Genomic DNA, 13,766 nt, shown 5'->3' with positions numbered 1-13,766 from the left:
TGATGACTCCGAGAATAACTTTGATGAACAAAGATGTTTTGGAAAGTTTCTCTGAAGAACGAAGGTGACTCTGAGAATAACTTTTATGTCTTCGAGAAGAACATTGATGGTTTAGAGAGAATATCTTTGATGAAAAATGATGTCTTAGATTAACTTTGATGACTCTGTGAATAACTTTGATGACTTTGAGAACAAGTTTGATAGCTCTGAGAAAGACTTTGTGGTCTTAGAGAATAACTTTGAGGACTTAGCGAATTAATATGTTGAACGAAAGTGAGTTAGAGATTGCCTTTGTTAACTCTGAGATTAACTTTGATGAACGAGAAAATACTTTTTGATGGCATAGAGAACAAGTTTGATAGCTCTGAGAATAACTTTTATGCCTCTGAGATTAACTCTAATGAACGAAGATGTCTTAGAAAGTTTCTCTGATGAACGAAAGGCTACTTAGAGAATAGCATTTTGATGACTGAGATTAACTTTTTGATGACTCTGAGAATAACTTTGAGGATGCGAGTAAATTTTGAGTGTTTGAGAGTGTCTTTTGATATCTCGAAGAGTGCCCTTGAAGTCTTAAAGGATGTCTTTGATGTCTCGAAGGATGTCTTAGAGTGTAACTTTGGTGTCTTTGAGTAAGTCCTTGATGTATTGAAGAGTGTCTTTGATTTCTCGAAGAGTAACTTTGGTGTAACGGAGAGCACCTTTGACTATTTTTCTTACTTAACGACGTATAATTTTTACGAAAGTGCTGAAAAAAGATACATTTGACTATTTTTCTTACTTAGCGACATATAATTTTAGTTACGAAAGTGTTGAAAAAGTTACATTTGACTATTTTTAGTGCTCCACAAAGTATAAATGGCAGTTAAGAACGACGATGATAGATATCTTTGACTATATTTTCTTACTTGACGAAAACATAATGGCTGTTACGAAATGATGAATATGACTTTTTCTGTTGATTGATGGATAATTTTAGTTATGAAATGACAATGAAACATGAAGAACACGGTTATTTTCTGATGACTAGGGAATAAGTTTAGTTATGAACAGTTTTGGAAAGTTTCCTTTGACTATTTTTTCTTACTTGACAAAACATAATTTTAGTTATGAAATGACAATGAAACATGAAGAACACGGTTATTTTCTGATGACTAGGGAATAAGTTTAGTTATGAACAGTGCTGAAAGAAGTTTCCTTTGACAATTTTTAGCTAAGAGAAAGGTTGTTTTAGTTAAGAACAGTGTTGAATGAGATTAATCCTGACTGTTTTGGTTGATTGGATAATAAGTTTAGTTGAGAAATGACGAAAGTGACTATGTTTTAGTTGATTGGCGAAAGATTTTTAGTTAAGAAGTTACAAGAAAAATTTGTCTTTGTAAATTTGGAACTGAATAAAGTGTAGATTTGTTTAAGAACAGGGTTGGTAGAACTATTAAGTTGACTACGAGAATTACTTTGACATAGTTTTGCAAATAAAACTGGGTGACTAAAATTGTTGAGGAAACTGTAATGCAGTATAATATTATTTAACAAAGAACTAGTTAGTGAATGGAAGAACATAAAAAAATTGAGGTTAAGTAGGGGAATGAACACAGTGAACATACGGTGAACACAGAAAACATGTAAGAAAAAGTTGATGAATACAGTGAACATGCCTGGTTACCTGGTTGATACCTGGTTGATGGGGTTCTGGGAGTTCTTCTACTCCCCAAGCCCGGCCCGAGGCCAGGCTCGACTTGTGAGAGTTTGGTCCACCAGGCTGTTGCTTGGAGCGGCCCGCAGGCCCACATACCCACCACAGCCCGGTTGGTCCGGCACTCCTTGGAGGAATAAATCTAGTTTCCTCTTGAAAATGTCCACTGTTGTTCCGGCAATATTTCTTATGCTTGCTGGGAGGACGTTGAACAACCGCGGACCTCTGATGTTTATACAGTGTTCTCTGATTGTGCCTATGGCACCTCTGCTCTTCATTGGTTCTATTCTACATTTTCTTCCATGTCGTTCACTCCAGTACGTTGTTATTTTACTGTGTAGATTTGGTACTTGACCCTCCAGTATCTTCCAGGTGTATATTATTTGATATCTCTCTCGTCTTCTTTCTAGTGAGTACATTTGGAGGGCTTTGAGACGATCCCAATAATTTAGGTGCTTTATTGCGTCTATGCGTGCCGTATATGTTCTCTGTATTCCCTCTATTTCAGCAATCTCTCCTGCTTTGAAGGGGGAAGTGAGTACTGAGCAGTACTCAAGACGGGACAACACAAGTGCCTTGAAGAGTACAACCATTGTGATGGGATCCCTGGATTTGAAAGTTCTCGTAATCCATCCTATCATTTTTCTGGCTGTCGCAATATTTGCTTGGTTATGCTCCTTAAACGTTAGGTCGTCCGACATTATTATTCCCAAATCCTTTACATGCTGTTTTCCTACTATGGGTACATTTGATTGTGTTTTGTACTCTGTATTATGTTTAAGGTCTTCATTTTTACCGTACCTGAGTACCTGGAATTTATCACTGTTAAACATCATGTTATTTTCTGATGCCCAGTCGAAAACTTTATTAATATCAGCTTGAAGTTTTTCAATGTCCTCAGCCGAGGTAATTTTCATACTGATTTTTGTGTCATCTGCAAAGGATGATACGAAGCTGTGACTTGTATTTTTGTCTATATCTGATATGAGAATAAGGAAAAGCAGTGGTGCAAGGACTGTACCCTGAGGTACAGAGCTTTTCACTGCACTTGGACTAGATTTTATATGGTTGACAGTTACTCGCTGAGTCCTGTTTGACAGAAAACTGAGTATCCAGCGTCCTACTTTACCGGTTATTCCCATTGACTTCATTTTGTGTGCTATCACGCCATGGTCACATTTATCGAAGGCCTTTGCGAAGTCCGTGTATATCACATCAGCATTCTGTTTCTCTTCTAATGCCTCAGTGACTTTGTCGTAGTGCTCAAGTAGCTGTGAGAGGCACGATCTTCCCGCTCGAAATCCATGTTGGCCTGGGTTATGAAGGTCATTGGTCTCCATGAAATTGGTGACCTGACTCCTAATCACTCTCTCAAATACTTTTATGATGTGCGATGTTAGTGCAACTGGTCTATAATTTTTTGCCAATGCTTTGCTCCCTCCCTTGTGTAGAGGGGCTATGTCTGCTACTTTAAGTGCATCTGGTATCTCCCCCGTGTCCAAGCTCTTCCTCCACACTATACTGAGTGCCTGTGCTACCGGCACTTTGCATTTCTTTATAAATATTGAATTCCATGAGTCTGGACCTGGGGCCGAGTGCATGGGCATGTTTTCAATTTCTTTTTCAAAATTTAGTGCGCTCGTGTTTATATCAGTTATATTTACCGGGGTTTGAATATCCCGCATAAAGAAAATGTCTGGATCTTCCACCTTCATGTTGTTTATTGGAGTGCTAAACATGTCCTCATACTGCTTTTTTAGGATTTCACTAATTTCTTTGTCATCCTCCGTGTATGAACCTTCACTTGTACGAATAGGTCCAATACTGGCAGTGGTTTTTGCTTTTGATTTCGCATATGAGAAGAAATATTTTGGATTTTTCTTTATTTCCTGAATTGCTTTCTGTTCTAACTGCCTTTCTTCAGTTTCATATGAGTGTTTCAATTTCCGCTCGATTTCTTCAATCTCCCTATTTAAATTATTCCTTCTTTGACGGGAAATTCGTGTCTGCATAAGCAGTTCCGTTATTTTTTTCCTGCGTTTATAGTGTCGTCTGCGTTCTCTTTCTACGTTAGATCTCTTTCTGGCTTTCCTCAAAGGAACATGTTTCAGACAGACTTGATACGCTTCTGAAGTAAGTTTTTCTATTCCTTCTGTAGGACTTGTATTATTTAGAACAGTTCCCCATGGAATGTTTGTAAGTTCCCTGTTTATTATCTCCCAGTCTATCCTTTTATTATTAAAATTGAATTTACTGAATAGCCCCTCTCGCTTTATCAACGTTTTAGGTCTATTCTGAGTATTGATGGTCGTTTGCACTTCAATGAGTTTGTGATCTGAGTATGTGGTATCTGATATCGTAATGTCTCTGATAATGTCTTCATTGTTCGTAAAGACCAGATCTAGAATATTTTTATTTCTCGTTGGCTCCGATATCTGCTGATTGAGTGAAAATTTGTCACAGAATCTAAGTAGTTCTCTAATCTGTGGTTGGTTAGGTCCTGTTAGATTTCCTGGTATAATATTATTGTTTGCTATTTTCCACCTGAGACTAGGCAAGTTGAAGTCACCTAGGAAAATAATATCAGGTATCGGGTTCTGCAAATTATGAAGGCTATTCTCTATTTTGCTTATCTGTTCTGTGAATTCCTCAGCCGTTGCATCTGGCGGTTTGTATATTAGTATAATCACTAAATTTATTTTCTCTATTTTTAATCCCAGTACCTCTACCACCTCATTTGTAACGTTTAGGAGCTCCGAGCATACAAGGTCTTCCCTAATATACAGACCCACTCCTCCATGTGACCTAATTTTCCTATCACACCTGTATAGGTTATATCCTGGAATCCAGATCTCACTGTCCAACAATTCCCCTGCATGGGTTTCTGTGAAAGCTCCAAATACTGCATTTGACTCCGTGAGGAGGCCATTTATGAACTGTACTTTGTTGTTTGTTCTTGTTTTCAGTCCTTGTATGTTGGCAAAGATGAATGAGGTTACTCTATTAGTGATAGTTTGAATGCAGGGAATATGAACTTATAGAGAATATGAAGACATGATAAGGAGAATAGGGAATACAAAGAATGAACAATGGACTTGTGAAGAACATGGAGAATATGACAAAGAATGTAGAAAATATGTAAGTGAAGGTGAAAAACGAAGTGATCTTGTGAGGAACATGAACTTGTAGAGGAACATGAATATTGACAAAGAACACAAAATATGGAAGTTAGCATGAATATTGAGTATAAAAGTTGTAAAGAGAACATGTGATGAACATGAAAACATAGAAAATATGACTAGAATTTGTAGAGAACATAATGAGACTAAGAGAAAGATTACAGAAAAAATGGAGATACTTGTGAAAATATGAACTGAATGGGACTGTGAACATTTGAAGAACATGGAGTGAACACGGATGAGAATACGAAGAACACAGTGAATATAGAGAAAATATGCAAATACAGTACGATTATTGAAGGTTTGGATAAGTTGGGGATGAGAAGGTAAGGGAGGGAAAGGGTAAGGTGAGATGAGATGGAGGAAGGTGGGAGGGGGTGAAAGATAATTACACAGGTTGGGGTTATGTGTGTACTCGGATAAGAGTTAGGCTGTAGACGGACTTGATCGAATATATTTATGTCTGATGATCTAAGGCTGAGGAAATGGAGCTTGGCTAATGTCCAGATTAATTTTACTACGTTAGAAATAAGGTGATCTTAAATCTCAGGGTGATTTAGTTGGAAAATAAAGAACTTGTACAAAATGAACTAAGCTGGGGGGACAAGAGTTGAAACTTGATAACTGAACTGGTTTTTATTTACTATGTCTGAAAATGTAGTTGGGTGTTTAAATCTCAGGGGGATTTGGACTGAGAGTAATGAATTTACAAAAGTGAGCTTGGACAGAGGACAAGAGCTAGAGTTTTATAATTGTTTACTTCATATTTACTATGTCTGAAATACAGAGGGTAAAAATTTCAGGGAAATTGATGGGTTATTTACAAAGATACGAAAGAGAACTAAGGTGGGGACGAGAGCTGGAGCTCAGTAACTGACTTGATCTTATTTACTAACTTTGAAGTATGTCTGCTTTTAAATTTCGGGAAATTGATGGGTTATTTACAAAGATACGAGAGAGAACTAAGGCGGGGGATGAGAGCTGGAGCTCGATAACTTACTTGATTTTATTTACTAACTTTGAAGTATGTCTGCTTTAAATTTCGGGAAAATTGGTCTGTTACTAACGATCTTGTATAAATGAACTAAGGCGGAGGACGAGAGCTGGAGCTCGATAACTGTTTTGATCTTATTTACTGTGTTTGAAGTATGACTGTTTAAAATTTCAGGGGGATTGGACTGCTAGTAGCGAAAATGTGGTCTCTGTCAAATTTGAGTCTTTAATTGGACTCTGATTAATTTCGATCATGAACTGGACTCTGATGAAATTTGAGCTTAAAACTGTCTCTGACTAATTTTGCTCTCAAAGTAGACTCTGACGAATTTTGCTAGAAAACTGGACTCTGATGAATTTCGATCAAGAACTGGACTCTGATGAATTTTCACAGATTACAGGACACTGACTAATTTTGCTCTCAAAGTAGACTCTGGCGAATTTCTGTTGATAATTGGACTCTGATGAAATATGAGCTTAAAACTGTCTCTGACTAATTTTGCTCTCAAAGTAGACTCTGACGAATTTCTGTTGATAATTGGACTCTGATGAAATATGAGCTTAAAACTGTCTCTGACTAATTTTGCTCTCAAAGTAGACTCTGGCGAATTTCTGTTGATAATTGGACTCTGATGAAATATGAGCTTAAAACTGGGCTCTGTTCAATTTTGGTCTTTACAGGTGAAATAGCCGTAAATGGATATAAAACTAAATGTTATGGCTAAGTTGTCTGTTTTCCTTAACAAAACGTCTAAGACAATATTCTTTGAAAATGCTCTTGGAAAATGTGTGATTGAAAACGGGCAAAGGTTGTCCATAGAGTTTACCTGGAAATGCTGTGACACAAACACGATATTTTCTAAAGTTTTTTCTTTAAGATTTTCCTACTTATTTTCATCATAAGAAACCTTAACAAACTTCTAAAATCTCAGAAATTATTTTCCTCATAAGAATTCCTTAATCCCAAATCTGTGACTCCCCAAATTTGCCTGAAAACCCCCACGACTCACAGGGGATATTGGACCTCAAACAAAAAATCCCCTGTGAGTCGTACGACTCACAGGGGATCTCTGGCCTGAAAAAAAAAAATCCCCTGTGAGTCGTACACCCTACTACTGGTATAGACAGGTCCTACACCAGCTCTGGGGAGTGGTGTAAACAGGTCCTACACCAACTCTGGGGAGTGGTATAGACAGGTCCTACACCAGCTCTGGGGAGTGGAATAGACAGGTCCTACACCAGCTCTGGGGAGTGGTATAGACAGGTCCTACACCAGCTCTGGGGAGTGGTATAGACAGGTCCTACACCAGCTCTGGGGAGTGGTATAGACAGGTCCTACACCAGCTCTGGGAAGTGGTATAGACAGGTCCTACACCAGCTCTGGGGAGTGGTATAGACAGGTCCTACACCAGCTCTGGGGAGTGGTATAGACAGGTCCTACACCAGCTCTGGGGAGTGGTATAGACAGGTCCTACACCAGCTCTGGGGAGTGGTATAGACAGGTCCTACACCAGCTCTGGGGAGTGGTATAGACATATACTAATAGATCTAATTTGTAGCAACATCTGTTATAGTCAAATAGTCACCTGTCTACGTTTCTGTTTGAATATCTGTCTCTGGAGTCTCTCTGTGTATACATTAGGAATATACTTTATTTAGAGGATAAGTTACACTCATGTAAGTAAAGTGATTGTCTCTCTCTCTCTCTCTCTCTCTCTCTCTCTCTCTCTCTCTCTCTCTCTCTCTCTCTCTCTCTCTCTCTCTCTCTCTCTCTCTCTCTCTCTCTCTCTCTCTCTCTCTCTCTCTCTCTCTCTCTCTCTCTCTCTCTCTCTCTCCCTTTTCCCAACTCACCGCTCTTAATAAGAATAATATCAGGTCCTGGCTGTTGCTGTTGTACGAAGCCTTTACATTCCCCAGCTTGAGAATGAGGCGTAGCTGCCATGTCGTACACCACTTTGGTGCTGCTGCTGCTGTCGGGGGCGTGGGCGTGGGCGCGGGCGTGGGCGTGGGCGGCGCGGGTGCACACGACCATCACCACAACGACAGAGCTCACCAGCAGAAAGGCCGCCACGCCCACCACCACTCCCAAGACAGGTCCGACGTCCGCTGCGAAATTCGAGTCGGAGCCCTCAGCAGCGGCAGCGCTTGTCTGCTTCTCTGCCACATCTATGGGCGTGAGGTAGGCGATGACTGCTGGCTGAGCAGGGCCCTGGGCGTTCGAGGCCACAACCACCAGGTGATACTCCGAACCCGGTTCGAGACCCGAGACGGTGAAATGCGGTTCGTGCTGGTCTTCGAGAGACGCCAAGAGCTTCCCAGACCCAGGAGAATGGTCGATCTTGCCAGCAGCGTCTGCTGCGGAGCCCAGGATCTTGCCACCGTCTGCTGCGGAGCCCAGGATCTTGCCACCGTCTGCCAGGATCTTGCCACCGTCTGCCAGAATCTTGCCGGAGACTCCGGGAAGCCCAGGTGAGGTGAGGCTGGCCTTGGACTGAGCCTGACGCACCTGTAGAGTGAAGGTCTGGGCCAGACCCCCGCTCCAGCCGGCCTGGCACGACACCACCACTTCCCCCGCTGCGCTGCCGTTGTGCCAGGCACTGCAGTTGCTCACCGCCTCTGGCACTCCTGCAAGGAACACAGGTACAGTCAGCTGGCCGGAAATTACTGTTAAACCCGAGGACACTTGTATATATGTATATACTCACACATGTGGAAAGAAGCTGCTGCTGCCGGAAAAGCCAGAGCAACAGAAGGTTGTAATGAAGATTATATATATATGACAGTGTCAGACCACGGAGGAAGAATTGAAACAGGAATTAACTTAAGTACTTTCGTATATTAATTCATCTTCAGAAGGTATTCCTTCTGAAGATGTATTAATATACGAAAGTACTTAAGGAAATTCCTGTTTTAATTCTTCCTCCGTGGTCTGACACTGTCACATTATATATATATATATATATATATATATATATATATATATATATATATATATATATATATATATATATATATATATATGTATATATATATATATATATATATATATATATATATATATGTCGTACCTAGTAGCCAGAACTCACTTTTCAGCCTACAATGCAAGGCCCGATTTGCCTAATAAGCCAAGTTTTCATGAATTAATATATTTCTCTAATTTTTTTCTTATGAAATGATAAAGCTACCCATTTCATTATGTAAGAGGTCAATTTTTTTTTATTGGAGTTAAAATTAACGTAGATATATGACCGAACCTAACCAACCCTACCTAACCTAACCTAACCTATCTTTATAGGTTAGGTTAGGTTAGGTAGCCGAAAAAGTTAGGTTAGGTTAGGTTAGGTAGGTTAGGTAGTCGAAAAGCAATTAATTCATGAAAACTTGGCTTATTAGGCAAATCGGGCCTTGCATAGTAGGCTCAGAAGTGAGTTCTGGCTACTAGGTACGACATATATATATATATATATATATATATATATATATATATATATATATATATATATATATATATATATATATATATATATATATATATATAATATAGTCATCTGTCTTATCGAGATCTCGTTGACATATGTAAACATCTATTAGAGTGAGACACGCATAAAACCACATATACCCCCCCCCCCCCTCCTTTATAAACACAAAAGAGTACATTAAACCACAAAGAACCGCCCATAAAACCACATCAAAACACGTTAAACTCCAACATCACAGAGTCCCAAACTTGAATGCAAATACCCTCAACTTAAAGTTGAAACTCGGAACGTTAAGCTCATTGTCGTTATTTAATATGAAACCGCAAGGTGCTGGAGTGCGTAGCTGTAACTGTCCTCAAGGCTATCATACAGCCCTCTAGGCTGTCATACAGCCCACTAGGCTGTCATACAGCCCTCTGGACTGTCATACAGCCTACTAGGCTGTCATACTTCCCTCTAGGCTGTCATACTGCCCTCCAAGCTATCATACAGCCCTCTGGACTGTCATACAGCCCACTAGGCTGTCATACAGCCCACTAGGTTGTCATACAGCCCACTAGGCTGTCATACAGCCCACTAGGCTGTCATACAGCCCACTAGGCTGTCATACAGCCCACTAGGCTGTCATACAGCCCACTAGGCTGTCATACAGCCCACTAGGCTGTCATACAGCCCACTAGGCTGTCATACAACCCTTCAAGCTATCATACAGCCCTCGTGGCTGTCATACAGCTCTCCAGGCTATCATACAACCATCTGAGTTATCATCCAGCCTTACCTTGAGGTTACCTTGAGGTGCTTCCGGGGCCTAGCGTCCCCGCGGCCCGGTCGTCGACCAGGCCTCCTGGTTGCCGGACTGATCAACCAGGCTGTTGGACGCGGCTGCTCGCAGCCTGACGTATGAGTCACAGCCTGGTTGATTAGGTAAACACACACACACACTTCCACACTATCACTCAGCCCTTTCGACTACTGAGCCAACTCACAGATAATCGCAGTGTCCAGTAAATCATCCGGACTTGAACAGACTCACACGGACAAATATAACTAAACACAATAAGACATACTAGCCTATTGGGAGCGATATACGGGACAGACGATCCACACAGGCCTATACAAGTCCCTCAGAACAAAAAAGAAACCTCTCCTAAAGCCTACACGAAGCCTACACGGAGCCTACACGAAGCCTACAAGAAGCCTACACGAAGCCTACACGAAGCCTACAAGAAGCCTACACGGAGCCTACACGAAGCCTACAAGAAGCCTACACGAAGCCTACACGAAGCCTGGGACTCACCTGCGGGTACCACGTGAAAGACACAAGGTCGGTGCTGGAGATCGATGTGGTTGCGGCCCCAGCAGAGGAGGGAGCCAAAGTCGTGGTGCGTCTGCGGCGTGTACTCCACCAGGCTGCGGCTGCGGCCGGAGAGGACGCGGCTCTGCGGTAGCTCTACGAACTCGCTGGAGGTGTTGAACGCCCAGCGAAAGGTGGTGGCTTCCGGGTGCGCCTCCACCCGACAGGTCACGTTGACGGGCTGGTGACGCCGGCCCCCGTACACCCACTTCTGTCCCGAGGCGCAGACGGGAGAAACTGGGGAGGAAGGGAGGGGAGTTTATGTGGGACAGGGAGGGGAGGAAGTGTGGAGACAGAGGGAAGATAATAGGGGGGGCAGAGGGGGGGGGAGGAAATAGGGGGAGACAGAGGGGAGGTAAAAAGCAACGGGAAGTAGAGATATCCGACTGTTTGAATGTTCTGTTGTGATCCGTTGGCGTTCCGCTAGGATAATGTGACCACTTAAACTATCACCGTGTTCTGGATACGATACACACACACACACACACACACACACACACACACACACACACACACACACACACACACACACACACCACACACACACACACACACACACATTACTGGAATCTGTACACCAGTTGATTGACAGTTGAGAGGCGGGACCAAAGAGCCAAAGCTCAACCCCCGCAAGCACAAATAGGTGAGTACAAATAGGTGAGTACACACACACACACACACACACACACACACACACACACACACACACACACACACACACACACACACACACACACATTCACACACACACACACACACATTCACAAGCGCCACACAAGCACACACATTCAAAAAAATCTCTGTTTTGAAGCCCATTACGCGGCCGTGGCTTCTAAAGTGTAAACACATACACATGGGAATATGCACTCACTAAAAACTGTTTATTTTTGTGTTGTCAATGTGTGGCCGGCGACCCTTAGTTTCACGCCGCGTTGAGTTGACACCAGGATTTGTGTTCCCTAACTCTTCCACGGCCTAGTAAAATACAACGAAACAAATAAAAAAACTAACTTGTTTGCCTCTAACTATATTTTTAACTCATTAAATTTACTTCTAACTATATTTTAACTCATTAAATTTGTTTTCGTTCAAATTCATTATTTTTTTTTTTTAGAAAGTTTTTGTGTGCATTGTGTCGCTAATAATGTTTGTGAGTAGTTATATGTGATTATCCGGTTGTTAATTAGACATCAATGGTGATTATAGAATTGGTTACAAAAGCTAGTAATTATTGACGAGTAATTGAGAGTGCGAATTGATGCTGTATATGTATATTATGAATCATGCAGGATGTATGAATGAACTAGAGAGCTATTATGAATCAAAAAATATGTATAAATGCAGTAGATATACATTACGAATCATGAATATCTGAAATTCGCTGCGGATAATTTAGATTTAAAGAAAAAGTTTAATACATGGTTTATACTAAAATAAGCTAATTAGCTAAAGAGCCTTGACCTTACATATATTTCTTATTCGCATCAGACTCTCAGATAGAAACCCATAGAGATTATAGAGTCTATGCGAGCACAAGATCCATCTAGTCCCCTATAGAACCATAGAGTACTATAATGCCTTTAAGAGTTCCTGCTCGCTTTTCACATTGAAATATATAGTATTATAGACCCTACAACCCATAGAGCCTCGGAGCACCCCTGGAACTCTATACTTACACTTGACGTTGAGATGTAGAGCGTTAGAGGTGTCTGATCCCTGTGAGTTGACGGCTTTGCAGGTATAGAGCCCAGAAGAGCCCCGCCCCACGCCTTGGAGAACCAGGCTCTGGTTGCTCTGTATAACCCCAGCTGTCGCGTTGTGGTAGAGCTCTAAGCCCTGAAATGAGCGCAGCATTACACATTGAAGGCTTCTGTTATCTTAATTTCTGTTATCATGTCAGTTATTAGTGGGGGTAAATGATCAGCTATAGGTCAGTTATCATTTCAAAATGACCTTTTTGTGTGCCATCAGAGGAAAATGGTCTTTTGTGTGTATGTAATCAGAGGAAAAGGGTCTTTTGTGTGTGTCTTTTATAAGAAGAAAATTACCTTTTGTAGTTCTGTAACACGAGAAAGATTACTTTTTGCAGCTTTGTAATCAAAGAAAAAAATAATATTGATTGCTTTGTAATCAAAGAAAAATGGTCTTTTTTACACCAACAGAGAAAAATTATTACTTTTTGTGTCAGTTTGTAATCAGAGAGAGAGACTGCTTTTTGTAGGTCTGTTATAGGAGGAAAATGGCCATTTGTAGGTTTGTTTATTGGAGGAAAATGGCTGTTTGTAAGTTTGTTGTCGGAGGAAAAGGGCCTTTTGTGCATCTCTTTGTTAAGGAGTAATTGCAAGATATAAGTTTGGTAATATACGGGATTTTTTTAATTTTAGCTTGTCGTTATCACCGTTGGATTATGCACGTGTTATCTACGTTGGTTATCGCACGTGTTATAAGCGTTGGATAATGCACGTATTATCTGCGTTGGTTATCGCACGTGCTATAAGCGTTGGATTATGCACGTGTTATCTGCTTTGGTTATCGCACGTGCTATGAGCGTTGGATAATGCACGTGTTATCTGCTTTGGTTATCGCACGTGCTATGAGCGTTGGATAATGCACGTGTTATCTGCTTTGGTTATCGCACGTGTTATGAGCGTTGGATAATGCACGTGCTATCTGCGTTGGTTATCGCGCTTGTTTTCTTATGACTCTCATTAGTATTCACGTCTTGGTGTTTTTTACCATGTTTCCTTCGTACTCCCTCCCTTCCCCCTCCCCCCTTTGTTCTTATTTATTCCTCACGGCGTTATCCTCACCCTCTCTCCCCCCCCCTCATATCTGCACCTTTCTTTCATACTCATACCTATCCTCACGTCCTCCTCATGGCTACACAGTGGTGACACTCACTGGTTGACCAGCTACTCATTGTCAACAGTCACTGACTGGCCAGTCACCTGAAAGAATATTGAATAAATACTCTTCCCACATCCCAATGATTGTTCCCCTTTGTCCACTAATCGGGCAGTAGTTGATCCGAATCCGAGCCAATCTTAACAATCTCCCCCCTCCTC

At 41.3% G+C, this 13,766-nt stretch overlaps 1 protein-coding gene across 1 annotated transcript in view; it reads right to left on the bottom strand.

Moving 5' to 3' along the window:
• Nucleotides 1-12,555, bottom strand: part of LOC123753257 (neural cell adhesion molecule 1-A) — a 32,709-nt gene extending 20,154 nt beyond the window's left edge. The window contains exons 1-3 of the mRNA XM_069329699.1: nucleotides 12,378-12,555; nucleotides 10,645-10,938; nucleotides 7,720-8,493 (exon numbers count right to left, since the gene is read on the bottom strand). Coding sequence (XP_069185800.1) covers nucleotides 7,720-8,493; nucleotides 10,645-10,938; nucleotides 12,378-12,555 — 1,246 coding nt within the window. The remainder of the gene's footprint in view (nucleotides 1-7,719; nucleotides 8,494-10,644; nucleotides 10,939-12,377) is intronic.
• Between the last annotated feature and the right edge of the window lie 1,211 nt (nucleotides 12,556-13,766).

Source organism: Procambarus clarkii, chromosome 23 (assembly GCF_040958095.1).
Source record: "Procambarus clarkii isolate CNS0578487 chromosome 23, FALCON_Pclarkii_2.0, whole genome shotgun sequence".
In the NCBI taxonomy this organism is placed as follows: domain Eukaryota; kingdom Metazoa; phylum Arthropoda; class Malacostraca; order Decapoda; family Cambaridae; genus Procambarus; species Procambarus clarkii.
This window is presented reverse-complemented; position numbering and strand designations above follow the sequence as displayed.